The sequence below is a fragment of the Drosophila nasuta genome, chromosome 3 (assembly GCF_023558535.2).
Source record: "Drosophila nasuta strain 15112-1781.00 chromosome 3, ASM2355853v1, whole genome shotgun sequence".
NCBI classification, from domain to species: Eukaryota; Metazoa; Arthropoda; class Insecta; order Diptera; family Drosophilidae; genus Drosophila; species Drosophila nasuta.
Window position 1 is genome coordinate 996,342 of NC_083457.1, and position 27,997 is coordinate 1,024,338.

The window sequence follows — 27,997 nt, forward strand, 5'->3', positions numbered from 1 at the left end:
GTATATGTCAATAATAAATATGCGATTTGTATAGTTCAATAGTAAAATTAATTTTATCTAAACTTTAATATTAAGTTTAGTTGTAATTTTAGATTTAATGCGTAAATATTTTCAATATTTGAACAGACTTGGAAATTTTGTTTTGTTACCATCAAATTCATTAAAGTAATCAATCATCTTATATTCGTACTACACACACATACATATGCATATTAATCGTCATATTAAATATATTATATTCATATTTTAGGTCAATATACGAGCAAATACAATCTGTTGAACTTGAACTTTTAGTGGTACTCGTCGTAGTCATAAGTAGTCACAAAATTAGTTTATATCAAATTAAAATAGTATCATATTATGTTATGTTATTTTTTATTTAGCTTACAATACGTATATATGAATATTTGATTTCATTTATCATAATATTTCGACGCATCATTTTGCTATGAAATAAATGATTTAAATGCTTCAAGTTCGGAGTTATACATCTTTTATATAAATATGTGTCAAATTACTTTAGATTTTCATCAAATTCATACTATATTTTCCTTATCTTGCTTTTGCTTTTATCATTTTGTTTAGTTAAGTTTAGTTTAGTTTCAATCTATCGGTTTTTGTGCCCTACTTTTTAGCACATAGCTTGGCTACAGAGATATCAGTTGATTAAGTTCTATACGTATTATGTAATATTTATTAAATATGTAAGTTACAATTTTCTTGTATTTTGTATTATTCTTTTTAAAGTTAAATTTCAGAGTTCAGAATTTCTTACGCTTGCTGAAAGAAAGATAACTATAAGAGGCACAAAAGCTTAGCTTAGGTTGCGCTACCAAAAATGTTAAGTTTGAATTTTATTTCATTTAACTGTTGCTCTATTTACTTTTCTTTGTTTTTTTGTTTAGTTTGTGTAACTCAAGGTATTTCATGTGCTTATAGTAGATTGTCTTTTCTCATTGTTTAACAGTAGTTTTAGCATCTAATTTTTGTTAGGTACTAAAGTGTCAAAACAAAGACAATGGGTATATTTCCTTCCACCTATAAGTAAGTACTTTAGAAAGCTACACTTCTGGCGCAGTTAATAGCAATAATTTATCTTTGACATCATCGTCTTTCTTCCTTTTGATATAGTTATTTACTAATAGACTAAACTTAGACATTATAGCTTTAACTTATTGCTATGCAATCTGTTTGCTACGTGTTTTTTGTTTATTTTTATTATGGTACATTGAGACTCTATGCCGATCATATATTCCTTTCGATATATATTCGGCTTATACATACTGCTAAGAAATAAAACTTTTATGTGAATTAAAAATGTTTCCGAATAATGAATATTCATATAATATAATCATAAGCACACATAAAAGGATGTTTTAATATTATTTGTTGACTCAAGAACACTTGAAATATTTGTGAAAAATTATGCAAAGATATTTTTGATATTAGGTTTGTGAAATTTTCCTTCTTAACATAGTGAAACGTTTATTTCGATTTGATGATAATGCAGGGGCCAACATTATAATCGAACAACGTTACAATTCTGACCCGAATCGTAGAATTCTTTTGTAAGGTATTTGTATTCATCTATTTGCTGAGATTGAGTTCAACGTTTGTTGCTTAGTGCTTTGGCTAAAAATATATAGTGTATTCAGAGATTTATAGATTATCTAATTCAACGGAGTGAGTTTATAATTTTTCTATGTATTCAATGTGTGAGATAACATTCAGATGTTTTGCTAAAAATTACTTCCCTTTTATTATATTATGGACTAATATTAGTATGCATATAAATAATTTAGCACAAATTTAATACTTGCTGAATCCGAGAGTTTGGAATTATCGTGAGAGAAAGTTGTCAAATGGGCCAGGAAAATTGAAATATGAAAATGAAAAAGGCAAAGTGCAAGGAAAAGTTTTACAACTTGTAGTGAAAGTTGAAAGCAGAGAAAAGCGTTGGGTAATGGTATATAAAATAAAAGTTTTTATTCCATAGTTTATTCTTTTTTGTTTTTTTTTTGTTTTGTTGCTTTTTTTTGGCTTCGAGTTGCTGTTTCAACGTGGAGAATTGCTTAACAGTGATATTGAAATATGCAACTAAATTTAGATACTGCGGTTTGTTAACTTAAAGTACTCATGAATTTCTAAAAATTAGTTGTATATAATTAAATAAGCACTAAATAAAGCTTAAGACAATATTATTGCTTTCATTTAGCATAGATAACAACAAGATATAAACTAAATAAACATGAGCTAACAAATGTCTTTTGAATTAACACTTAATATCAACTGATGACACAACTCGCTGGGTAATTTCAATGCCCAATTAAAATTATTCGTTAGCTTTTACTGCTACTGCTTATGGGCTCACAATGTATTCCGGATTCACGTAGGAGAAGCCAACAAATTCCGATTGATCCAGATTCATCATAAATACTTTATCCGTTGGCGTCAAGTCTGTTTTCTCTGATGTGAATTGCTTGTCAAAATTGGACACATCCTTTCGGTGTTTCTGTAATGTAAATGATAGAAGAGTTAATTGCTTCGAAGTTTAGTTTAAGGCTTTCTTAATTATTTACAATTTTCGGCTTGAATGGAGGCTGCACTTCGCGATTCTCAATCTTCTCCCAATCGATGCGTCGGAAAAATGGATGCAGACGCACATCTTCTTCACCTGAAGAGCCACAACCCAGTCGCTTATTGGGCTGCTTTGTTAGGAACTGCAAGGGAATATTTATTTAAATAAGCACATTGAAAGTAGAAAGTTTCTTAGTCTACTTACGCCTTTGCACGCCTCCTTGGCTTCCTTGCTTAGACTCTTCGGGTAGGAAACATTGTGATCTGTTATGGCCGCAAATAACTCCTCTTCGTCCTCGCCGTCAAATGGTGGTTGTCCAACCAGCATCTCATAAAGCAGCACACCATAAGCCCACCAATCCACAGACTTACCGTAGGGTTGATAAAGTATTATCTAAGAAAAGACAAAGAATTTTCACTAAGTTTTCAATGAAGTAAATAAGACGTCAGAAAGCTACGATCGTGTGTGATTAACTATGAGATACTCGCAACCCATTTTCAATAAAACCATATTCTAAAAGTATACCAAAAATACTACCGAAAGCTATGTTTCGTATATCAATATAGTTCTAAATTCAAAATATACCATAGAGTACAAAATAACCGAACTGCAGTAGGTCTTTTTTACCATACAAAACAGCTAAGAAAGCTACAGTCGAGTGTGCTCGAATAAACGCAAAACTGTGTGGTATTAATTTAAAAATATACCAAATTAATACACCACAATAATACTAAAAATATACCAAAAACCCATATGTGGTATATTTATACATTCAAAATACACCATAGGCTGCAAAATATTCCAGATTGTCAGCCAAGGCAACTAAAACCCGTAGTAAGTAGGCGTTTTTGCTCATACGAAAGTATTTCTCAAATGACGTTTACAACTTTTATCTGATCACAACCAAAATCTTAGCAATCATATAATGTAGTTCCAAAGTTACGCTTGTGATTCGATTTTTGGGGCGGAAGTGGGCGTGACAAAATTCTAAAATAAATTTGATCTGAGTGCAAAAATAACAAGTACTGATGAAAATTATGCCTTCACCTGTTATAGATGAAATCTACGCGTTCGTAGGGACGAACGGACAGACATGGCTATATCGCGTCGGCTGATGACGCTGATAATAATAATTTGTAGGGTTGGAGAAACATTCTTCTGCCTTTTACACACATTTCTTGCAGGCACAAATTTATAATACGCTTCTTCCGCTACGAGTGGCGGACATAAAATTCACTCACTTCGGGTGCAATGTAGTCGGGTGTTCCACAGAATGTTTTGGTCGTCTTCTCGCCCATTATGTTCTCTTTGCACATGCCAAAGTCGGCAATTTTCACATGTCCATCGGCGTCGAGCAAGACATTATCCAGTTTGAGATCTCTGTAGAGGATGCCCTTGGCGTGCAGATAAAATAGACCCGCAGCTATTTCGGCAGCATAGAAACTATCGACACATAAAATAATATAGTATACTCGTGTTATTACGTGTCTGTTTTTCCAAATTGTTAGAAAGTGTTTACTTACACGGCGACTGGTTCCTTGAATTTGCCAAATTGTTGTATTTGAAACATCAAATCGCCGCCGTTCACATATTCCATGACAAAGAATAGGCGGTCCTATATACGTGATTCAAGTGTAAATGAGCGTATTATCGTGCATGATTACGTATACGCACCATTGTCTGAAAACAGGAATGCAGCTGGACAAGGAACGGCGGCTTCTCGCCCAGCGCCAGCACACGCTTCTCAATCATCGTGCATTCCACATCATCGTCCTGGATAATCACATCCTTCTTGAGTATCTTAATGGCGTAGAGCTCCTCGCTACCTTTGCGCTCTGCTAGCAGTACCTGCGGCATTCCATCAAATACATTTAAGCAAACACTATTGAGCTTGTGATGTGATGTGTCGATTACCTTGCCAAAGGATCCCTTGCCTAGGACCTTGATGAAATTAAAGTCTGTGGCACGTATCATGTCCTTTTTGGACTGTGAGTGCGTATGAGTGTCGCAGCGCATCACCGGCTGCTTCTTTTGCGATGGTTTCTGCTTCAGCTTCAGCAAATCCTGTTGGTCATCCGCGCAGGGCACATTGTAGTATTCGCCCTCCTCTTGGGTGAGTAGCTTGAACCAGCCGTTGGTTGGATTCTTGATAATCTCCGAAATGCCAAACGACAAGGCGCCCATAAAATCATTGCGTGAAGTGCGATCCCAGTCCCACACCTCGATCAGAATGCGTCGATCCTTATCCTCTGGCTTGAGGTCACTGCAATGTTATCGAAGTTTCGTATTATTCTTTTTAAATTCTTCAATTCTCCTTTTTGAACTTACTAGCTGATGGTCTCATTCCAGACAGGATTCAAACACGCCTTGATTGTGCGCGTCTTCTTCTTGGACTGATCCTTGTCGTCTGGTATCAGCTTCACCTTCACGTACGGATCGCTAAGTCCGTTGGGGTCCATTGGTATGAGATTACGCCCTTCCTTGACTGCAACGATGCAAATATAAGTTTTCAGCATCACAGCCAAAGACGAACGCAATTGTATGAAAGTTGCCAAGGAATTAGCTTGGCCATTGTTTGTTATTGCTTTTGTGCTCGCCTTCACTTAACATATTTCCCAGGCTTTTGTCTTGCTACTGCAGTGGCTTATTCATTATGTGGTCTTAAAAATTAAGTTTTCTTTATGGATGACTAAGAAGCAAAAGCAGTTTGCCAGTGTTGATGCAACGACTTGAATTTTAAATATTTTCTTGCACGTTGCATAACAAATACATTTGTATTTAAAAATGTGGGAAAAATGCAAAGTAAATTTTAGATTAATTCCTTCTCCTTCTAACTAGCTTAAAGTCGGAACATTCCTTTCCAAAATGTAGAATTTTGTTTAAAGCCTAACACAATGGAAAACAACTTGAACATTTTAAGCGCCTTGTTGAAAAAGTTCGACTTGCATTTTTATTTATTTTTTTTTTTTGGTATATGTGTGTAAATTTCGTTCGTAAACTTCGGAGTTGGAGGCTTATGGCAAAGTTCTTAGGCGCCGTAATTGGTTGAAACTTAAGCGCTTTACAGTGGTATGCGAGTATTTCAGTGGAGAAAGGCATGACAAGGAAAGGAATGGAAAGTTTGTGTAACAAGTTAAGAGCTGTGTTGACCGTAATACGCATTGAATTGAAGTGGGCATTATGCCGTACTTACTCTGAACGGTGAGTAGATTCTCTTTGACATTTATCTCCAGATTGATGCGACCCCGTCGCTCAGTATGATCACAGCCGCAGAGGCTGGGCACGTTCTCCTTGCAGCGGGCATGAACATTCATATCGCATGCTAAATAATCGCCATGGTTGTGTCCGGTCGGGTCAGGTCAGATGTCACGTAGTGGAATAAATATAAGTCGCTTGTTAGTGGCCACTTGGCAATCATTGAAATAGATGGGCAGACAACTCTGTGGGAGGCCGGAGGTTTGGATTTGTGCCAGAGAAAGTTTTTGGCATAGATTGAAAGTGTTTCTCTTTTGTCGTTGGTGGGGCAATATGTGGGTAAAGTGATAGAAAGCAGGGATAAACGTACGCACAAATACACACACTCTCACTCAGACACACACATTGCAGTATATAAATATAACACACAGGACACGCGACATGGCACGCATACAAAGTGAGTTTTGATGTGCCTCAAGTACTTACCCCGCCACTGCAGTGGGAAGAGAGACGAGCAAAAAGTGTCACTTACTTGACAGACTCGGCAAACAGCTGCGTTTGGTTATCAATCAGCACGACAATCCAATAAACTCACCCGACTCCAATATTACCAAACGGCAATTCTATTCATTTCGCCTTCTTCAAGCCAAGCGGAGCCCAGCCAAGCCCACAATCCCACACAGATGGCACATACAAAGTACATATCCACCCAGCGCCAGATACAAATCAACGCCCAATTTGCGATGTCAACTGCAATCGCAATCAATTTGGTAGCAACAGCAACAGCAGCAGCACCAATAGGAAATGAACCGCAGCGCGCCGCAAAAACTGTTGCACAGTTTGAGTCGCATATGCCGCTGACATGTGAGCAGGAGTTGGCACAGGAGCGAAGCACGGAGAAAAGTATTCAATTGGAAATTATTGCAAATGAAATTGTAATTCGTTTTGTCGGCAACGCAGAAAATTCACCATTGCCAGCTATTAATTGTAAAAGTGGTTCGAGTAACAGAATTGCCAACTGAAGACGTATTATTAAAAGTCAATAGGTTTTCAATTAAAAACTGTTGAAAGTGATGAATTTGCTCTGCTTGCATTGAATTCTTTACTGGCTGCTGTTCACTTCATTGAGTCCGTTTCCACCGGTCATCATCATCATCACGGTTTGGTCCTGCGGCGTTGCATCATTGGCTTGATTTCATGGCGGCTTTTCCTTTGTTTGTTTATTTTGCTTCCTTCTGTCGCTTTGCTCATGTGTAAAATTGCTTTGACCATTTGGACACAATCCTAAAGTCCCATTCCCTTTCTTCATTCCGCTTCCCCATCACCTTCACATTGCCCTGTAAAGTTCTGCAGCAACGTCATTGGACGCACGGCACATGTGCCGTATACGTAACATTTGAAATTTTCGCTTGTTGCTCGCAACACATGGAAAAAGTAATCATTTTTTGATGTCCACAAGCACATTGGACAGGGCTCAGGGCAAACTGTGGGCTGTGGGCGTGGCAGGCTGGTCAGTTGGGCTGTTTGTGTGCTGTGTTTAATGAAAATATGAAAGAAGGTTTTCCCTTTGCGTGCCGCATTATGTTACACAAAAAACAACAACAACAAGTGTAAATGAAAGTGAGTGTGTGTGTGTGCGTGTGTTTTCATTATGTGGCCCAGTTTTGTGTGTTCTGCTTTTTTGCGTAAAATTATTTATTTATGTAGCTCCATATGCAAGCTTATGTAACCGACTCTATGTATTATACGTTAATATTAACGAAATGGAGGGAATTTTATACTTAAGCCAGGCAAGTCAGGTGGATGATAGTTGTGTACAAGTTTTCAGGCTTATTTTGGCTTTAACAAAGTTTTTGAACTATATTTTATGACTTTTATTTATTGCACTAAATGTGTTTAACAAAAGGAACATTATTAGCTGATGCATTTTTAAAAATGTATAATGATAATAATCCTGTTAATTCCACAGATTTATTCAATTTTCTTTTCTAAAGATAGTTCGAAATATATTTCGTAGTAGTGTATAATAAAAATTATCATTAAATTTATTCTCATTTACTTAATTTCGGTTACTCAAAAAATGTGATTACCCTTTTATTTTAGTCACAAAGCACTATAGGAATAATGCACAATTTTAATAATAATAATACTCTCAATATTGATATTCGCTAGTCTTGTCAAAAAATGTGTATTCAAATTGGTCGGATCTGGTTATTGCTGCAGCGCATAGTAAACAGCATTGCAATAGAATTGCAATCATTATTGAACAGACTGAAACAACTAACACACACATTTGTGTATACGCGAACATGAAATTGTCGCTCGATAATGACAATTACACACACCCATGCACAGAAGCATACACTCACACAGACACACACAAACACATAGACATTGCGACACGCACATCCGTTTGTGGTTGAGCCTCTTTGTTGGAGGATTTTTTGTTGCCACATTTACATTTCCATTCGCAATCTGTTTGCTCGTCGGCCATTTCATATTTGTTTTTTGGCCTGTCTCTCTGTGTGTTGTGTCCTTCTGTGTATGTGTTTTTGGGTGTATGTGTGTGAGTGGGTGAAGTGGTCTATTTATCTATTGTTTGTTGTTATTGTGGTTATGCTGCCTTGTTTGCCTGGCCGAGGCAATGAGGCGTAAGTAAATTATTTGTTTGCCAAGGGCCAAGCCGGATATTAAAGGCGGCAATTTGCGACTTCAAACAAATGACTTGGAAAATTGCGCACTTTTTCGTCAAAGTAAAAACCAAAGCAAAGTAAAAACTCTTAACAATCAAAGAAAAAGGCAACAGTACCAAAAACAAAACCGAGAAAGAGTAGCGGAAAGTAAGTAATATAATTAAACAGAAATGCCTTTGATGACAAAACTAATGAACATTGCAATCCTAAATCGTATAATTAGCAGTGTCTAACGTTAATTTTCGAATGCATCTGCAAATGTGAATACAAACATTTCTTATACATATTAACAAACTGTAAACTGTAAAGTGCAAGCAAATAGAAAAACGGAAAACGCATGAGAAACGCGAGAGGTTAGCGGAAAAGTCGTCTACTTGTCAAAAATGGCAACAATAACAATAACACCAAGAACGAGAACAAGAACAAAAACATGGGCTCAAGTATATCTCACAGTGCAACGCATACTTGTACAACTAAACACACACTTCACACACACACACACACACACTACAACACACAAAGCGCGAGACAAGTGTGCACTTGAGTTAAAACAAAGCGTTGCAAATTGTAAATTGCAACCATCCAAAAAGAGAACTCAACCGCAAGACGACACAAGGCGATTGTTTTGGATGTTAATCAAATAGAAGAGTGCCATTTTAAGTATAACAATTGATTAAATTGCTAGTCAAATGCCAAAAACAAATATAAATTATAAATTAAATTGAATTAAAATTTTATTAATATTGTATGTAATCTATTTATAATTTATTAGAGACTATAACAAAAATTTAATTGTTGAATAGTTATAGTTGTAACAAAAGTCCAACTAATGTATTTTGACTAGTTGTCATTTATTTGGAGGCTTTCTTTCATTTAGAAATTAAAGCTTATTGTAAATTTCACAAAGTGTTTCTTTTCAGTGTGTACATAATAATAAAAATACCAAATTATGTCAATCGATATGCATAATTTTGCTATCGATAACATGTGTCGTATAAATTTATCGCATGCTTGTTTTCTTGGTTTACCTGCGACAATATTATGCACTTAATGAATTCTTTGATATAATATGAAACGCACACGCCATTAGATTCAATACATACAAAAACACATAAAAAGCCACGCAAAAAAAGACGGAGAGAGACTATACTATGTGGGCGAGAGTTAGGGACTGTCCTTTGTGTTTCTCAATCGATCAGTCTGTTAACCATTACCTCGACACTTAAGACCCTTGTGTGTGATGCCGTGCAAGAGCGAGCCGCAATGATCGCAAAACATCGGCGATAGGAAGGCAACGTTGTGCCATTTGTGTGGCATCTGGTGTGCCTGAGAATTGGAACAGTTGGAGAGAGCTAATGGAAAATTAACGCAAGTTTTTCGCTATGAACGCGTAACACATTAAACACTAAAGCATTTGCACAATTAAACGTCTAAGTAATAAAAACACATCCAAGCAAAAAAAAATACATTGCAAAACTTTCTTCGTGAATTATTTGTGATAAATGAATCACGACAATATATAAATTTTCTTTCAGCAAAATGAATATGGGAGAGAGGTTGAGAGTGCATATGGTTATGGAAATGGAGATATGGGTTTGGTTATGGGTTTTAGGTATGTGCATGAGGGCAGGTTAAAAGTGCAGGTAAAAGATTAAGTATTTTATTGTAAAAATGTTTCAAAGAAATTTTCGGTTTCTGGCGTTACTTTAGCAAAAAATTAAGGAAATTTAATTTAATAATTTAATTCGGTTTGTCTTGAAATTTGAACACACTTCTACAAAATGGACAGTTGCAGGACTTGAAGCTTATGCTTTAATGCTTCATTGGGTACATCGAACATCATTTTATTTTTCCTTGAAGGCTCAACAAGAACAGACAATTGTTGTCTAATCCGTGCAAAGATACATAAGCGACAAAAAAGACGAACACATACACGCAGTGCTGCACAAGGCCAAGGAAATATTGTACGAAAGGCTTATTTATACCCTGCAAAGTTGAGCAGTTAAGAACAGGCTAAGCTGATGCAACATGTTAGCAGCAGATGTTTACAGGGCATGCTTAAGTTGAGTATATCGCTATCTGATGTTGAACTCGCAATGCCAGAGCCTTGAACTCATCATCAGTGCCAAAGTCGCTCACACACAGACGCAGTTAGTTGTGCCTTTGTTAGTATTAGTTTTCCAAGGCAGCTTTCTTAAAGTGGGCAAGGACACACACACGAGAATATCTATGAATGTATGGGCAGCATATTATGCGCATGCATGAGCATCATTTGGCTGTCGCTCTTGCGACTCAACAGCTTGCAGTGATGCTCAGCCGTTAATATGGACGAGTATCTGGCAGGGCCGAGACACCCACACACACACACACACGCACACACAGACAAAATAGAGTCGATCCAAGAGCAAAACTCAAGAGCAAAAGCACACACGCCAACAAAGAAAACATGTTGTGGACAGAGATGGGGGCAGATCGCTTTTGGGGTGTCCTTGCTTTGTGGCTGGCATTGCCTTTTGGCGGGCAAGGCAAAGGGAAGAGTGCTAGTTGTGCCGCACTCAAAGACACACAAAAAGTGTTGCCCAAGGCTGAGAGAGAGTGTGTGTGTAAGGGTGTCTGTATTTGTATTTGTGTTTGGGTTTGGGTTTCGGTTTTTGTGTTTGCGTATTTGCGCTTGCACTAAATGTAGTGCAGTGTTGCAAGTTGTTTGAAGGTGAAATTGAATTGCCAATTGCTCTGCGATTGTATTTGAGTTCTCGTGTGTGCTTGTATGTGTGCTTGTGTATGGGTGCAACCTTGGCTGTAAAATTTGCCCCAAATGCAGCAGCGACAGGTGGTGTTAACTGCCACGTGCCACTCGGATGTTGCGCGTTGCAAAGTTTCGACAGCTATTTTTTGCACTTGAGCAGCACAAACAACCAGCCAAAATTCAGCAAACAACTTCTAAGGGCGAACAACATCATTTTTCCATTAAGATTCCCCAAACGCCAAGCGCACAGTATGGCGAGATTTTATAATTTCTATAAACTTTGGAATAACTGCACAAAATTTAAATATTTCTTAAGCTTGTCTAATGTTGCGACTTATCCAACATTGGGTCAGTCTGATATTGTGACACTTTTACTTATCCCCCAGTTATATTTGCTGTGTCAGTCGCTCACATATAAAAACAACAATTTTATTAAAAAACGTCCAAGGGGAGAGACTGTCAGTGTGTATGTGTGTGTGGCACGTTGGTCTCTGCTCCTTTTGCCACGTGCCACAGAGCATTAAAACGAAAATTCAAAAATATTTGCAACAATTTGTCACGACTTCTTTTGTACATTTTGGCATTTTCTGTTGTCACTTAACAAATTTGTCGCCTCTTTACTGTAGACACCGCCCACTCTTAGAATGTTTCGTCATCGCCGTCGTCGTCCTCGTCCTCGTTGGGGGTTCGCTCTGTGCTCTATCAGCATATCTTTGCCAGCCAGCAATTTTCCAACTCCATTTCGGAGTACCCATTTTCAGTAATTCATGCGCGTAGACATATAAAACGTATGCGACATAGTCGTATAATATAAGTGGAATCATATTAACAACTGATGTCCTGATAACGTGGCCAGGAGTTGGCAGCTGGCAGTTGGGGCTGCATTTATAAATTGCCGTGTCATTTATTATGACAGCCAGCTTGATAAGGAGCGTATCGCAGAGTGTCTGCTGTGTCTGTGTCCATATGTGTGGGTGGGGATAAAATAGATGTGAGACACACACACACACATACACTCACACTACATCGCCTAGTCGCATAATCACACATTTTATTTGAATTAGATGCACAGATGAGACGAGCCAATCAAGTAAATCAAATAGCAGAACTGCAAACTAATTTCGTTTTCAATTTCCGCTCGTGCAAAGCGAACATAAATTAACACACACACATCGACATCGACTCAATCAAACACATACATATATGTAGTATGTACATCTATCCATATATACGCAATAAAATGCACAAATTGACTTGGCAACAATGAACTGAGATTTCTCAAATGGAGTAAATTCAAACTTTTGCCGCCTACAAAAAGAATTTTTTGCTGAAATTCGAAATGATTGCCAAACCGATAGCAACAAAAAAAAAAAGTTGGCAAACACTTGAAAAATTGCTCTGTGGTCCCAACAGGTGCGTGAGCAGTCGACCATTGCTAAATTGATTGCTTTATACGAGTATCTCACACAGTCTATCTGTGCCAGTCGCCAGTTGCCAGTCGTAACAAATAAAATGTATATTTGATCCGATTTCTAACAACAATACCACAAATCGTAAAAGTAGCAGGACGTCTAGAGAACTTCTACGTCCTCAAAGCAGTTGTCGAAGTTATCTGCAATCACAAGCGATTCAAACATGTCAAAGGCAACACTTAAGCACTTGGATTGTATTACAGAAGAAGAAAAAAACAACACTTATACGCCCTGTACGCCATATGTGCTTGGCTTTCGAGGGTTCAGGGTTGAGGCCTGAGTGCAGGGGGCAGGTGGCAGGGGGCAGACGGTATGACGACGAGAACCATAATTGATAACATTGTGTTCATTGTGAGCTGCAAATGTGGGCGGGAAGCCGCACAGTTGCGGCATTGCGCTTACTTATCAGACACGTGTTGCAAGTGTATTTAAATTTATGATGAAATGCCACCAACACACCCACGAGTTGAACTTCTTTTTGTTATGCGTTGTTTGAGTGTTCTGCTTCGTAGAAAACTTGTATTTACGCTCACATTTGCCTTCGCGCTGATTAACAAAACAAGAAAACGCGCTGCAAAGTATGCAAAGTTGCCATGGCTCGACGTCACATCGTCTCTAACACACATATTTCCCCATCGATTTTCCTTGGGTCTAGCACAGACAATGTGTTGCCAGTTGGCCTCGGCAAGCACATAGCACTTAAGAGCTCTACTAAATTGCATCCTCAACCTCAACTTTCAGCTTTCGGTAAACAAACACATGTGCGAGGGTTCTATTTTAAGTTCTCGATAAAGCTTAGAATTCAAAGTGTCACAAAAAGTCGAAATTAATTCTAAATATATTTTTTAATTGACTTGTATTTCTTTCAAGTTCCAAGAAATGTAATTATCAGAATACTAGTAACTCGAGAATTTATTGCTGAAATTTAAAGCTTATTTTCAGTCAAGTGTTTATGGTACACTTTTCGCATGAAAGAAAGATTTGCAGTCAAAATATATCACGTTTGTTTATGCTGAACTTAATTAAAAATAAAAGACCTTGAAAATGATTTCCTGAGTTCGTTTATAAATTGCCAGCAAGACAGAAATAGGCAGAAAATTATATCGATATTTGATATTAGCACAAAAATATTATAAAAATAATTTCAGTGTGACCATTAACTATTTTCACAATTTTTCCGGGTCAAACTTAGGCACATAATTATTAAACGGTCTCACTGAAATTTTGGATGCTGGCAAATTAAATAGCATTAATTAATATCGCAAATTTATTTTGTCTTGAAAATTTCAGAAATTTCTCTCGCATTCCTGTGTTTTGAGTCGCCACTAGAGTATACGAGTTGGTTAAAACATTAAATTTGTGCGACGAAAACAGAAAGTGCATTAAATATTTGTGCTGCATGGAAGCCGAACAAAAGCTCATTTTAGTACGTCTCACTAAGATTTGGGTGGATAGTAGCCTCTTATCTGATGGCTTCCATAGCATTCTCAAGCGGCCTGTACAAACATTAAAATTTTAATTATATCATGGCTAAAGAAGTTTAGACAAATTAGATACGAGTATATAAGGCTGTATCACATAGCATATTCAATATTTAAAGGGGTAGAGTGCTTACTCCAGGTTCAGTGCTGTCGTGTGCATAATTATGCAAATGAACCTGCTGCCCATTGGCTTGTTGGTTCAACGACGTTGTTGGGGAGTGCAGGCGTGAAGAGGGAGGAGTATATAAATTCTGGATATGTGCCAACAGAAAACGAAAACTTTCAAAATGGGAACATTTACGAAACACATGAAGTTAGCCAGAGATATGTTACAATCTATTTAATGGGTATATACACGGGTAATTACATGTTAAAGAACGTTATATTCTTGTTCGAACATAAGTATATATAACATACAATATATATTTATAACTCTTGTTAATTAGGTTTTGTGCCTGCACCTTTTTATTGGTTTTTCTTTCTTTTTCAGCTGCGGCATTGTCCCTTTAAGAGCATTTAATTTATGACGCAAATTGTTTTAAAATTTTATGTTTAACTTCACCCATACTCTCATCCACACACACATACTTATAAACACGCTAGTTTGGGTAGGAAAAGGTTTAGATTGTCAAATTTAAAAAGGGTTTAAAAGGGTTGTAAGCAAATAGCAATAGATTAAGGCCCAACAGTGATTAGCCAACATAGCATTAATACATAGTATTTCTTAAGAGGAGTAAAAGAAGGGAGAACGTAATGTACAACAGCAGAGAGGGGCAGATAGATAGATAGAAAGAGAGAGATAGAGAGATAGAAAAAGAGCGGGGACATAAAGGCTAGTTGAAAGTTGAACGACTTTACCTGAACATTTGAGACCCTGATGGTATATGCCATACAACAGGGAACCACAATGGTCACAGAATGTGGGTCCTGCGTATGTGAATGGTTCGAAGTGGTGCTGAGTTTTTGGTGAATCCTGCGGTTTCGATTTTGTTTTTTGGTTTTTGTTAAATTTTGAATGCGTGCCACAATTACGTTTTATATTTTTTGGTGAGCGATGATAATTTGATAGTATTTTTTGTTTGGTTCATGAAAATACAAAATACAATTTATGATAAATAAACAGATCACAATGAAGACGATAAAACATTGCTCGATGACATAAAGCATAACCAAGTTTAACACTACAGTTTTACATTTGAAATTGTGATATTTTCTTTAATGTATTCTGTTTTCTTTTAAATAGTTATTTATTCTAAGTGATTACTTAAACGGCTGCTTACGGCATTTTCAAGTCAAAGTATTTAGTTACTCATATAGTGATATTATAATATCATCTTAATATTAACAAATGAAATAATCATATTAAATATTTAAAGTTTTACAGTGCCACTTCAATAAATATTAAACTATTTTACCGTTTATTTAAGATCTTACTAAACAAAATGGTATTTTATTTTTTAAATATATCAAAAAATAACTCCACCTGCGTACAAATATTTATTTATTATTTATATTCAGTACGCATATGATAAATACTTGGCATCTTCTGCATAAATAAATACAAGTTTTTTCTCTGCACTGTGACAGATAATCAGAGCACACACACATTTTGGCTTGGACAGCATTGAAGCTCAGGTAATATGAAAATCGTGGTATGCTAAAAAGCCAAAATGACACATTTATAAGCCAAGAGCAAAGCTGACAGGACTGTCGTCAGCGTGGCAGGGGCGGACGAAAAATGTTGATATATTAAAGGAAAGCTTTAAGCATTTCCGCAAAAAGAAACCTTGAAGTGACAGAGCAACACAACAGAAAATTTGGGCAACCAAATAAATTGAATTTTGTTTCGTTCTCTTGAAAATGCTGAAGTCGGCGCTTAAGGCTACAGCTAAATATTTAGTTATTGACTCTAGGTTGACTAACTCTGTGTAGTAAGTATATATGACAAGGGAATACTTACGGAATCGATGCCCTTATCCTTGCCTGGGCATATGAAGGTGACGTATTCATGGCACCGCTTGTGCACCACATAGGAGCAAACTGTAAAAAGAGTTAGACTCACTTTAGTTAGATGTTCTGTGTTTTAATCCGATGTCTTTACATACCTTGACACTGGAATCCTTGCTTGCCGAAGCCCCTATAAAATGTCAAATCGAAAACAAATTAGTTAAATTACTAGCACACCGAGAATACTAATCGGCTAATTGAATCGAATGGCTATTAGAAACCCCGTATTATTTCATATGCGGTCTTCAAAGTGTGTATGTGTGTGTGTGTGTGTGTGTGTGTGTGTGTGTGTGTGTGTGTGTGTGTGTGTATGTGTGTGTAAGTGTGTAAGAGTATTATTACCACAAGGCATAAATATTTAATGTGCAGAAACAGCAGAAACGTATATGCAAATTTTTGCGAAAGCCGTTCATTAAATTCAATCAATATAATTAATATAAGAATGGCAGAGACAGGTCAAAGGTCAACCCCTTGGACAATGCAAGCACTGCTCAGGGTCGTCGTGAACAAGTATCCCACTCAAATTATTTTTAATGACAGACAGCCAATTCAAGCAGAACCGAATGTGAATGTAAGAAACCTTTTCAGCAAACGTTACTCGCGTCAAAAAAAAGGATCGTTCAAATTTTTAAATCAACAATAAACACCATTTTCTTGTATAAATAAATTGTAATTATAATTTTCAAGAAACGGTCACGGTATTAAAAAAAAGGGTTAATAAACATAAACATAAGTAAGGATGGCGTTGAGATTCTGATTTTTATTAGGTGATAATTATTTTTTTCAAAATAAATTAATATATAAATACAAAAATTCTATATTAGTAATTACAATAATAAGTACAGTACTTATCATCATTGTATGAGATGGAAAAAACGGCTGCTACAGTCGGGACTTAGTGTTTTTGGAGAACAAATTGGCAGATTTTGTAGTCTGTGGTATTTTGAATGTAAGCGTAATAATAATAATAACCTATATACCAATTATAGCCTTCAGTATAATTTAGTATTTTATAGTATATTAATTGACTGTAGCTTTCTCATTTTTTTTATTGGTTAGGAAAAAATAGCTTCAAAATAAATAAAAATATAAATTATACGAATAAATAAATGAAGATTATCTCTTTCAATTTAATCATTTTCATAAAATTCAAACTATGTCAGTCCAATATCTTTCAAATTAAGTGAAAATAGAACAACTGAACAATACTTTAAGAAATAAACGATTTTCAATTTAATTATATATACAAAAGTTGTACTGTGACAAACGAATTTGCAATGCAAAACAATTTCCCGTCATGTTGTCATTGACTCAGCCAACTTTTTCAGCCATCACACACATTTGCCTTGTGTATGTGTGAGTGTGTGTGTGTGTTAACTTATTTATATTGCCTACTTTTCAGCTTAAGCGTTACGTTGCATGGTCCAGTTGTTGTCGGGTTGGTAGCCGGGTTGTGGCTTACGTGCCATATGAATACAACGAGCGTAGTCATATTAGGCATATTCCATAAGCCATAAATGCCTTGACCACAAGCCGCTTATCGACTGTGCGACATGCCCCCGAGTAAACTGAAATCGGGCCACGTAAATTGCCATTACAATATTTGTTATTCCGCTTGGCATTTTTAATGCATAACATTACGAAATTAAATTGAATGCAAAACGCATATAGTTAATATCAATGTATATAGTTAATATCATTGCTTATTTGTCAATTGAGATTATTCGATTTGGCAACATTGATTTGGCATTCAAATTGAAAATTACAATCAAATTGCATAGTTTTAGACGGTTTGTTATTTACAAATTGGTTTCAATCACATTTCGTTGGTTTCGCTTACAGTTTGCACATTTTATGATTCTTTTTGTTTACTAGATTTGCATTTCATTTTAGTTTTGTTTGCGTATTAAATGAACTAAAAATGAAATTTCCATGCGCCGCGCCTGTAGTTAGGCTACACTATTTTTTTTTTTTTGTTAATTTTCTCAGTATTTCCATTTTTTCAGCATTTTCTTTTTGTGTTTTTTTTTCAATTTTTAATTAAGCGCATTTTCGCCGCTCGGGTTTTCAGCGCATGTCAAGCGTGGCGAAAATAAGTAAAAAAAATTATATGCAGCAAATTAAAATGGATGAAATTAAAATGAAAGAAACGGAAAATAAAAATGTTGGCAAGGAGAGTCAATTTAACACGCAACCACGAAAAAAGTAAAAACGCACGCAAGAGATTTAAGATTAAGTTAAAAAGTTGCACAGATAAAATACTAAACATGCTCGTGACTGATACATGAAACTTGTTCACTGATTTCAAGTAATTAGAAATACAGTAAAGATTCTCTCAGATGCAGCTAAGAAAAATATCAATACAACTGCAATTTGGCGGCAGTCTAATAATTTGAATATATGCTTTTGTGGCTTAGTTTTCATGGAGTGTAGCTTAAAAATGTTTTAAGTTGTTTTTATCTTCTAATTAGAGTCTTTATTTTACAAAATAATAAACGGAGTCTATTAGATTTGTCAAAATTATATTGTTGAGGGAGTAATAGTATATATATTCGGAATCTGCAACAGTTTTCGTTCAAACAGATAGATTTCAACTATAATAATAGTTAAAGTTTCGTTGGCCCTCATTAGAAACTAGTAAGAAAATGAGATACCCGATACCCCTTTTTTTAACAAAAGCAAGACAGAGCGGTATTATTTTTAAAATATACAAAATGAATATACCAAAAATAATAAAATACACCAAATCCTATATTTTGCATATAAATATACATAGTTCATTCATTCAAAATATACCACAGAGTGCATCAGACATAAGGTTATAATACCTCTTTACCCTATAGGTAACGGGTATACAAAAACTGAAATTCATCTTAAATTCATTTTTCATATTTTAAATTAATTAATTAAAATAAAATATAGTTGAAAAGTCTGAGATTTAACTTGTATTTAATGATCTCGACAGACGAGCGGCCTTAATTTTAGAAAGACTAAGTGAAAGGGGTCTTATTGTTAAAACTTGTAATATTGCTTTTGCTTTAAAAATAATCTTTGAATATTGAATTCATTAAAATTCAAACTTTTTGAGTATGTTTTTTTTGGCTTCTTCACACTATTATTGACTTAGATAATCGACTAAAAATTCGACCACTTTTAAAATTGGCACTTTAATATACCATAAAATATAATTATTATAAGCTGTCATAGCAAATACTTTGCTTAATCTAATTCCTTTCAAAGCAGTAATCTATAATCTAAGATATTAATTAGACTAATAAAAAGAGGATTGTCTATTATGTTATAAACTTGATTTTAGCTTTCTTAATAATATTGCTTTTGCTTTTGAAATAATATTTATACGATTACTATTGAAATAGTTATATTATATCTTCGTAGTGTAATAAACTTAAAGAATCCAGTTGAAACTTGACGACTTTTATTATGGCATTTAAATATATATTCGAGTTATATCCTTCACCATCTAGTATATATAAGCTAATTTTAAGCTGTCATAGCAAATACTTAGCTTAATCTGTTTCTACAGTTATGTAAGAAAGTAGCACAAGTTTCACTGCATTTAACAGAAGATACTTAAGTATCTCAAAGAAGCTGGTATTTCAAAATTTGTCAGAGGCACCACATTTCGTTGGGCGTTGTTATGCAAATGATATGCCATAAACGCGCCGCCAGCCACGACTTGCTTGCTACACGAAACATTTGCCCACGTGGGCAGTGGGTTGGCTGAGGTGTAGACACAAAGCGAGCGGGAAGAAGCGAGAAGCCACCTGACACAGCTGTATCATCGCAGCTCGCATATTTGCAACCCCATCGTGTTTGGATCCTGTGGCGCCTCACTTTGCGTTGCGTTGGCTACGTGCTTGCAACGCCTTTTGTGACGTGTGCACCCAAAGAGCCAACACTATTAATTAAGAGCCCGGCTGAGTTGAGGTGAAGTTGTTAATTAGCTGCTGGCCAAAAGAGGCGTACACAATGTGACCAATAGCAAAAACAACATTGTGAAATGCTGCAGTGCCAGCCGCTTATCTATATCTGTATCTCAATCAATGCCTCGAATTGTATCTGTTGGCAAACTTGACTCGTATCTTAAAGTATTTTCACATGGCTCAGTTACATTTCAAGTCTCATTTTTTAGCCATACTCGATTGTCAGAATCGCACTTTAAGCAGTAATTAAATTAATTATTGCCCAAAACACTGTTTTGTAGCAATTAGCTAAGAGCTTAGGCTAAATAAATGTATATATAACAATAAGAACAACAATAATGATTAACGTCACACCCAAAGTCTGTCCGACTGTTCGGACACTTTGGGCCAAAACTCCAATAGACTTGTTGACATGTGCTCTGCTATTTACTGAGCAATTTTCCAATTAATTTTCATGTCACATTCATGCTATATAGCTTTAAACTGTCAGCTCTCTGCTTGGGTCAAGCATTTCAGAGTATTTTGTTGTTCATTGTGCATTTTAAATGTGAATTAATTAAGCCAAAGCTGTTGACATAAGTATATTTCGATGGACTGGCCAAACTATGCATTTTAGATGAAGCTTACAAATTATTAGAAAATGTCAATTAAAATGATAATGCACGCTTCTGTATATTATAATCCCTCGATTTAATAACTTGTCTATGATAATTATGAATGATTCTACAAGACAGTATTAGATATACTTGAAGAATACCTACATCCACGCATATCCCGATTGATAGCCGCTGTAAGAACCAAAAGAATTAACATATTGCGTAAAAGAGTGTCGCGTATAATTTTGTTGATTCTCTGGCATACTACGCAAATATTAGCTGAGGTCTTGCAGTGTCAACATAATCCAAATGGAGTCGAGAAAATGAACTGAGCTGACCCAAAAACTCTACGGTGTGCCTAATGCGCATGAGATTGGTTTATAATCCACAAGTTTGGGACATAAGCGAGGACCAGGAACAGAGGGAAATACGAGTATGCCAACATTTATATTTGCCTTGTTTTTGGTAGGCATAACATTGGATTAAGCAAGATTTCTAGAGCGGGTTTTACCAAAATTAAATGTTATACACGAGCAGTTCCCCAATACTTGCTCTTGTTCTTGTTCTTGTCGCTTGCTTTGGCTTGTGAATTTTAAGTTCCATTGCAATGTCATTAGCTTGTTGTTGGCTTGTGTGTTTTTTTGTGTTTTGCTGCAATGTTGTGTCGATAGACAAAATATCGATTGCTGCTTTGCCCGCTTTGCAGGCGGCTTAGTTATGTGGCCAATTCTGCAGTCACACTGCGTTAAGACCCACAAGTGCCACAAGCGCTGCACATGAAACATAATTTCCACAGTATCAAGTAGACTTAGCAACGGGCTCAAAAAATATCGCAAATACTTTCGAATTTTCGGAAAGCCACAAGGTTTTCCGAAAGTTAAAGAGTATTCAATGAAATTATAGGGTATAGAAATGAATTTAAATGCAATTTCAATTTCAATTTTAATTTCTATCTCAAGCTAAAGTTTGAATTCTTCTTTACTTAAGGATTATTCACTAAAGAGCTTGTAAGCATTTACTACATGCTTAGCTTGATAACAATCCTTTAATTAAAAAGTCGTATGAAAATGAAGAGCCTTGTCTTATTAATTTAAACAGGTTTTTGATTATTTCTAGAATATAACTAAAACTACAATATCAAAAGCATAGAACAAAAATGTGTTTTTTATAAAGTATAGAAATTAATTTAAATAAATTTCAATATTAATCTCAAGGTAAGTTGAAATTGTTCTTTACTTTAAGGTTTATTACTGCAGAGGTTGTAAGGATTTGCTATATAGTAAATGAAAAGCTGAGTACGCTTAGCTTAGCAATAATCCATTAATTAAAAAGTTGCATTCAAATGATGAGACATGGATTAAAATGAAAATAAGTTCTTTGATTATTTCGAAGACGCAACCAAAACTAGAATAGCGCATGTATAGAAATCTAATTTATTTTATAAGATATAGAAATGAATTTAAATAAATTCAAAATTTAAATTTCCATCTCAAGCTAATGCTTACATTTTTCTTTACTTTAGGATTTTTACTAAAGAACTACACAATAAATGAAAATCTGTGTGTGCTCATCTTAGCAATAATCCTTTAATTAAATAGTTGTTGGCAAATGATGAGCCATAGCTTAAAGTGCAAATAGGTTGTTTGATTATTTCTAAGGCGCAACTAAAACTAGAATAGCGAAAGCATTGAACAAACGTCTAGTTTACTCACCATATAAAGTCCTTGCAGTGCGAGCAGAATGTGGGCTGCTTAAAGAAACGTGCGATGAAACAATGATCCTTGACATTGAAGACGTTTTTCTTCTTCAAGGCTCCTTTACGCAGACGCGACTTCATTTTATTCTCACCCACGGCCTCGCCCTCCGCCCCTTGGCCCTGGCTTTGCTGCTCGCCATTATTATCGCTGCTCTCCGACATGTTGTTGCACTTCGCTTTTTAGTAGCTGTTGTTGTTTATTTAGTTGTTGTGTTTTGCAAATTGCACAGATTATTTAATTTGTTGTCGTCGTCGTATTGTTGCTGCTGTTGTTGTTGTATTTCGTGTTATTTGCTGTTGCTTTAGTTGTTGCTTCATTTGATTCTTGGCTGCTTTGTTCACTTGTTGTTGTTGTTGTTGTTGTTTTGAATTTCTTTGGCTTTTTTTGTCTGTTTTAGTATTGATTTTTAAATGACTGGCAAAATGCTTAATGCTTTTGTTTGCTCTTCGGAACCGCACCAGAAACTGGAGATATAAGGTAATTATATTTTGCTTACATTGATTAAAATGCAAATGAGATTCTTGGTCGAGTTTGTGCGAAACGAATAACGAAACGACACAAGGCACTTAAATCTACATATATCACACAAATATATGCGTTTAATTTCATGTATTTATGTTGTTCGCCTTTTGACATTTTACACAAGATTTTTAATTTATCGGCGAACGAAATTCATAACTTGAAGATTGACAAACAACCACAAAACAAGACAGTTTCATTCAATTTCTTTTAATTTTAATTAGAGTTCAGTTCATTAACTGCGTAATCAACGTAATCATTTTCATTGTTGCTTTCATTACATTTTTTTATTGCTTGTGATTGAAAATGAATATTATTATTTTATATCGTTTTGTTTTCGTTTAGCTCGCGTGTGCAAATAAAAAAGCGAAAATAATTCGATTCTTATTAATTTAATTTTGTTTTTATATTTTTTATTTTTTTATGTTATTTGTTTTTTTTTTTGTTGCATTGCCAATTTCGTTCGTTTAAATAGACACGTTCCGTCGCTTCCGCGCTAAGTAGCTGCCCACACAACCCCCTCCCACAACCCCCACTACAAATGCCACCCTGCTGTGTGTGTGCTCGCACAGTAAAAAATCTATAAAGTTTATATTGAATTTACAGGCGGTCAGGGAAATATGTTAACATATGCACGCCTGCCACCAAGTGAGCAAGTGTTAGTGTGTGTGTGTGTGTGTGTCAGTGTGTCAGTGTGTGTGTGAGTGTACATGTTCCAATGGCAAGCAACAGTTTCAGAAAACAATAAATGGATCTGTAAATTCTGCTGTAATTATTCGTGTTTGCATTTCGTTTCGCTTCAGCTTATTTTTGGCAGTTGACAAATTTTCGAGTTGCTGTTTTGGTTTTGATTCTCTTTCTGTTTGCACGCGACGTGTCGCTGTTTGTTTACTTTCGTTAGCACTCGCCCTCTCCCTCTCTCTTTCTCTGTTTCTTTCACTCTCACTCTCACTTCATGGCTCGCAACTCGCACTTCGCGCTGAAATTCCAAGAGGAGCGACCGCCTTCGCGTAGTGGCCAAGATGTTGTGAATGTGCAAATATTTTCACACGTTGTAAAAAGCACAAAATTAAAGGCACAACACTCTGTGTGTATGTGTCCCCCTTAGTTGTATCAACGTGGTGAGTTTTGCCACAAAAACACATAAATACACGCACTCACACACACACACATAGACACATCGAAAGAAAGAGAGAGAACGAGAGATAGAGACTGAGCTTCGAGAGGTTGAAAACACACACTTGTTGTTGGCCCCAGTTAAAGTTGTAGGGGCGCCTCTTTTTATGCTCTCTGTTGTGTCCACTTCAACTGCTGCTGACACGAGTTTTGTTCACAGCACGTGCGCTTCGCTCGAGTTACAAACGCGTTCTAATGCCACAGGCGGCCATTTTGTGCTCTGTTTGCCATTTTCCATAGCGAGCTTTTGAGCATGTCGCCGTCTCTGTTAACTAACAGCCAGCTGTAAGCTCGCGCTCTACGAAATTACGTATACGCAGCCAACTGTTATACTTATGTCATGCGTCTGCGAGCCTGCTAATTTCCATACGACGACCACAAACGTTGACTTTGACTGGCGAACGGTGATGCTGCTGCCGATGACGATGATCGCGTTAGCATCATTTAACCGCTAATTGACGATGCTTGTGGCAATTGGCCGAAACGTGTTAATGCCGCGCTGCGTGTTTTTTTCGCTGTCTGCCTCGCGTCGCACTGCTCAATTAAGCTCATAAATGCATATGAGAGCTGTTTGGGAAGTGCTCAAGTCACTTTTAAATACAACCACACACATAAATATCAATTCGTATTGCTACAAATTATATAAAACACAAGCTACCGAACTTCAAATACCCTTGGCTGAAGCTCTTTCAATAGCTACTAAAATAAATCATTAAATGAAAATAGTTGAAATTATTAATTTATTTTGCGAAAATCAAGGTACCAAAATTGAAATGCACTTGACTGAAACTCTTTCAGCAACTGACTTTCTGTCTATAAATAAGTAACACATGTTTTCTGGAGTTGTGACGTTATTTGGGCTATCAAAAGAATATGAATGAAATTCTTAAACTAGAATCGAGTGGTTCGTATCGATGGCTCCGAGTTCGGATAATATTTTCAAAGTCAATTCAGAACTTGCGCAGAATTTTGTTTTAACCAAAAATAAAATAAAATAAAAAAACCAATACCGGAAATATCTTTGAAACTCTTACATTTGAAACCCCAGAAAGCATTTTTACTTATATTCATAACGAACTGAGGTTCTTTATCGATAATGTGTTATATATAACAACTAACAAAATTAATCATTAAATACACATCGATTGCTAATCATTGGTTAAGTGAATTTAGCATTGAATTATTTTTAGCATTGAATTATATTTAATTAATGATGAAATACACTTCGATTGCTAATCATTAGATAAGTGAAATTAGCAATGGATTATTATTTGCAATCCAAAAAAATTTAACTCTCTCTTGCAGCTTTGTTAAGCTACCCAATTGGTAAATTTGTTGAAATCAGTTATTAAAGACCGGATGGTTAGCACAATTTATTAAAAACTGGCTAAGCAATTGCCTTTTCGAGTGCTGCTGCAATTGTTGGACTGGTCTGATTATCAACGGGTAACTGCAACTCACTTGTATTTACGACGCTGTTAACTGTGTGTATTTACGTGCCACAACCGCAACCTTCAGGTGTTTCGTGTTTTTTGTTAGCACCCAAGTGCAAAATCTGATAGCAAAGTGTCACGTTTCGGCTGTGGAGCACTGAGTAACGGCAAAACTTTTGCGGCTAATGCAATAATTATTTATGCATGTATTCTACACCCAGATAGAAATGGAAATATCTACAAGTTGCAGATATAAAGAGCAGCATAGACCATAAATAATCAAAATATTTTTGGTTTTTTTTGTGCTGTGGGTTTCTACATAGAGTTTGGGTCAGTTGCTCAGATTGTTTTGCTCGGTTCGTTGCGATGAACTCTAATAAAAACGCCAAATATTTGTATAAAACTCATAAACTATGCACACACAGAAAGTCACAACACACACGCACACACTCGATATGCATATGCAAATTGTAATTTGTGACTTAAATGTTGTGGTAATCATTTTCTTGCTAATGGATTTTGATTTCATGTTGGATAAATTGTTTGCACTTACAGTTGGCATTATAAAGTATTTTGTTAATGTAACGAGAAGAGGAAGAGTACGTAAAATCTTTCGAAAAACAAGAATGCTGAGCATGTTGATGTAGTAATAAATTTCAATGAAAGCCGCAAGCCAATTAAAACCCATTTAGAATGTGATGAGTGCTTGAATTAAGTATTCGAATTGCTGTCACATGTTTCATCTCATTCTGCATGTATGCACAATGGATTGATAGTTCAAGGACTTCCGATGGCACTTGGAAAATCCTCAAATCGAAAATTACACAAAGCTCTAGCAAACTTGAAAGTGAAAGTGGTGAAAAAGTTAGCTTTGTTGATCTGAATTTGAGTTAAACCTTTCACTTCTTCAATCTCTTTAAATTACCATAAAATTTGAATATCATTTGCATAAGGTTTTGGGTTTTTTTGAATACAGCATTGTAAATACAACTCTTTGACCCTATTCAAGTTGTGCTTTTATGGAAGAAATTAATCTCAAAATCGAGGGCAGTTCGAAAACTTCCAACTAATTTCTTTATTGATCATATTCTAAAATAATCGAAAAAAAACTATGCAAACATCTCTCGCTGATCAACACAATGCAAACATATTGTTTCTGTGAATACGGCGAAAATATAATGAATAAAACAGTATTTCGTATGTGACGTCATTTGTGCACCTGATAAAAACAATTTGCTAATTACTGTTTGCGTTTGGCAATAAATTTATTTCAGCATGTAAATGCAACTACACAAATGCGAATAACAAAATTATAAATGCTCGCACACACAAAAAGAGAACGAGACATAAAATGTTAACAAGATAATTGGTGGCAGAAATTCCGGCAGAGTAATTAATATAAATTTTACACGCACAACAAATATTTTGGAGAAATAATCATCACTTGAATGCGGTCGTAGGCCTGACTGAGACACACACACACACACACACACACACGAACACATGTGCACACACACCCGCATAGAGAACAAATTGATACAATTAGGACAATCAAAGCAACGAATAGCGATAATAGAAATAACATAGTTTAATTTGCCTTGCATGAATGGTTTGAATAACTTGCACATTTTTCATTGGTTTACCACTTATCATGTGATTATTGATTAAATTCGTGTTTATGTTTGTTTATTGCAATAAATAGATTTGAGTCGAATCAGATTGTGGTTATTTATTCATTTTAGTATATACGTTAGGTGTGTCAATGTAGCGACTGTGGGATTAATTGAATTTACGCGAATAAATTGAATTCTTTTGTTAGGTTTTTGCCGCTTTGTCAATTGATGCTGAGCAAATTATACACAAACACACAGAAAAAGAGAGTCGACAGACATTTAATTAAATATGTAACATTCGCAGTGCGGCAGCATGCAACAAATGTTCCAGCAATTTGCCTCGGAATCGAATCAATCATCGATCGCAGATGGATCGATGCTTTGCCGGTAGCCGTTATAAAAAGCACTTAACGAGAGCGCGAACCGCATCAAAAAACACACACCACACGTTGCCCCACTTTTGTTTACGTACGTCGTCTATCTGTTGATGGTGCCCCGATGCCACTTCGTATCGTTCAGATACAGATACAATTCAAGTCTGTCTGTGCCATAAAAACGAACGCTGGTCAGTCGCTGTGATCTTCACAGCCGCCAGCAATGAGCTTCGCAGTCTGTTTTAGCGTCTGCGTCTGCGTCTCAGTCGCAGTCGCAGTCACGGTCGCTGTTTGCGTCAGCGTCTCTGTTTGTCGATTTGTTATGACAGGCCACACCGGTTCGGTTCGACGGTTACGATGAACGGACGACGAACAAACTCGACAACGACCACGATGACGACGACGACGACGAT

General features: G+C 36.0%; 1 protein-coding gene across 8 annotated transcripts; it reads right to left on the reverse strand.

Moving 5' to 3' along the window:
• Positions 1-27,997, reverse strand: LOC132789408 (protein kinase C, brain isozyme). 8 transcript variants are annotated; one of them, XM_060797398.1, is made up of 16 exons: positions 23,881-24,171; positions 22,425-22,933; positions 20,878-20,904; positions 16,271-16,302; positions 16,126-16,205; positions 15,024-15,138; positions 5,772-5,900; positions 4,907-5,063; positions 4,493-4,841; positions 4,253-4,426; positions 4,102-4,193; positions 3,820-4,021; positions 2,783-2,971; positions 2,580-2,720; positions 2,372-2,512; positions 5-1,632 (listed from the first exon to the last, which is right to left on the reverse strand). In XM_060797398.1, exons 2-16 carry the CDS (start codon positions 22,628-22,630, stop codon positions 1,621-1,623), a joined length of 2,046 nt encoding a protein of 681 aa, XP_060653381.1. In that variant the 5' UTR covers positions 22,631-22,933; positions 23,881-24,171; the 3' UTR covers positions 5-1,620. The 8 variants fall into 8 exon arrangements, with proteins under 8 accessions (XP_060653385.1, XP_060653387.1, XP_060653382.1 ...); XM_060797402.1 differs by lacking the exon at positions 15,024-15,138 and adding an exon at positions 9,681-9,792 and having other exon boundaries at positions 1-2,512; positions 23,881-24,177; XM_060797399.1 differs by lacking the exon at positions 23,881-24,171 and adding an exon at positions 27,683-27,997 and having other exon boundaries at positions 2-2,512.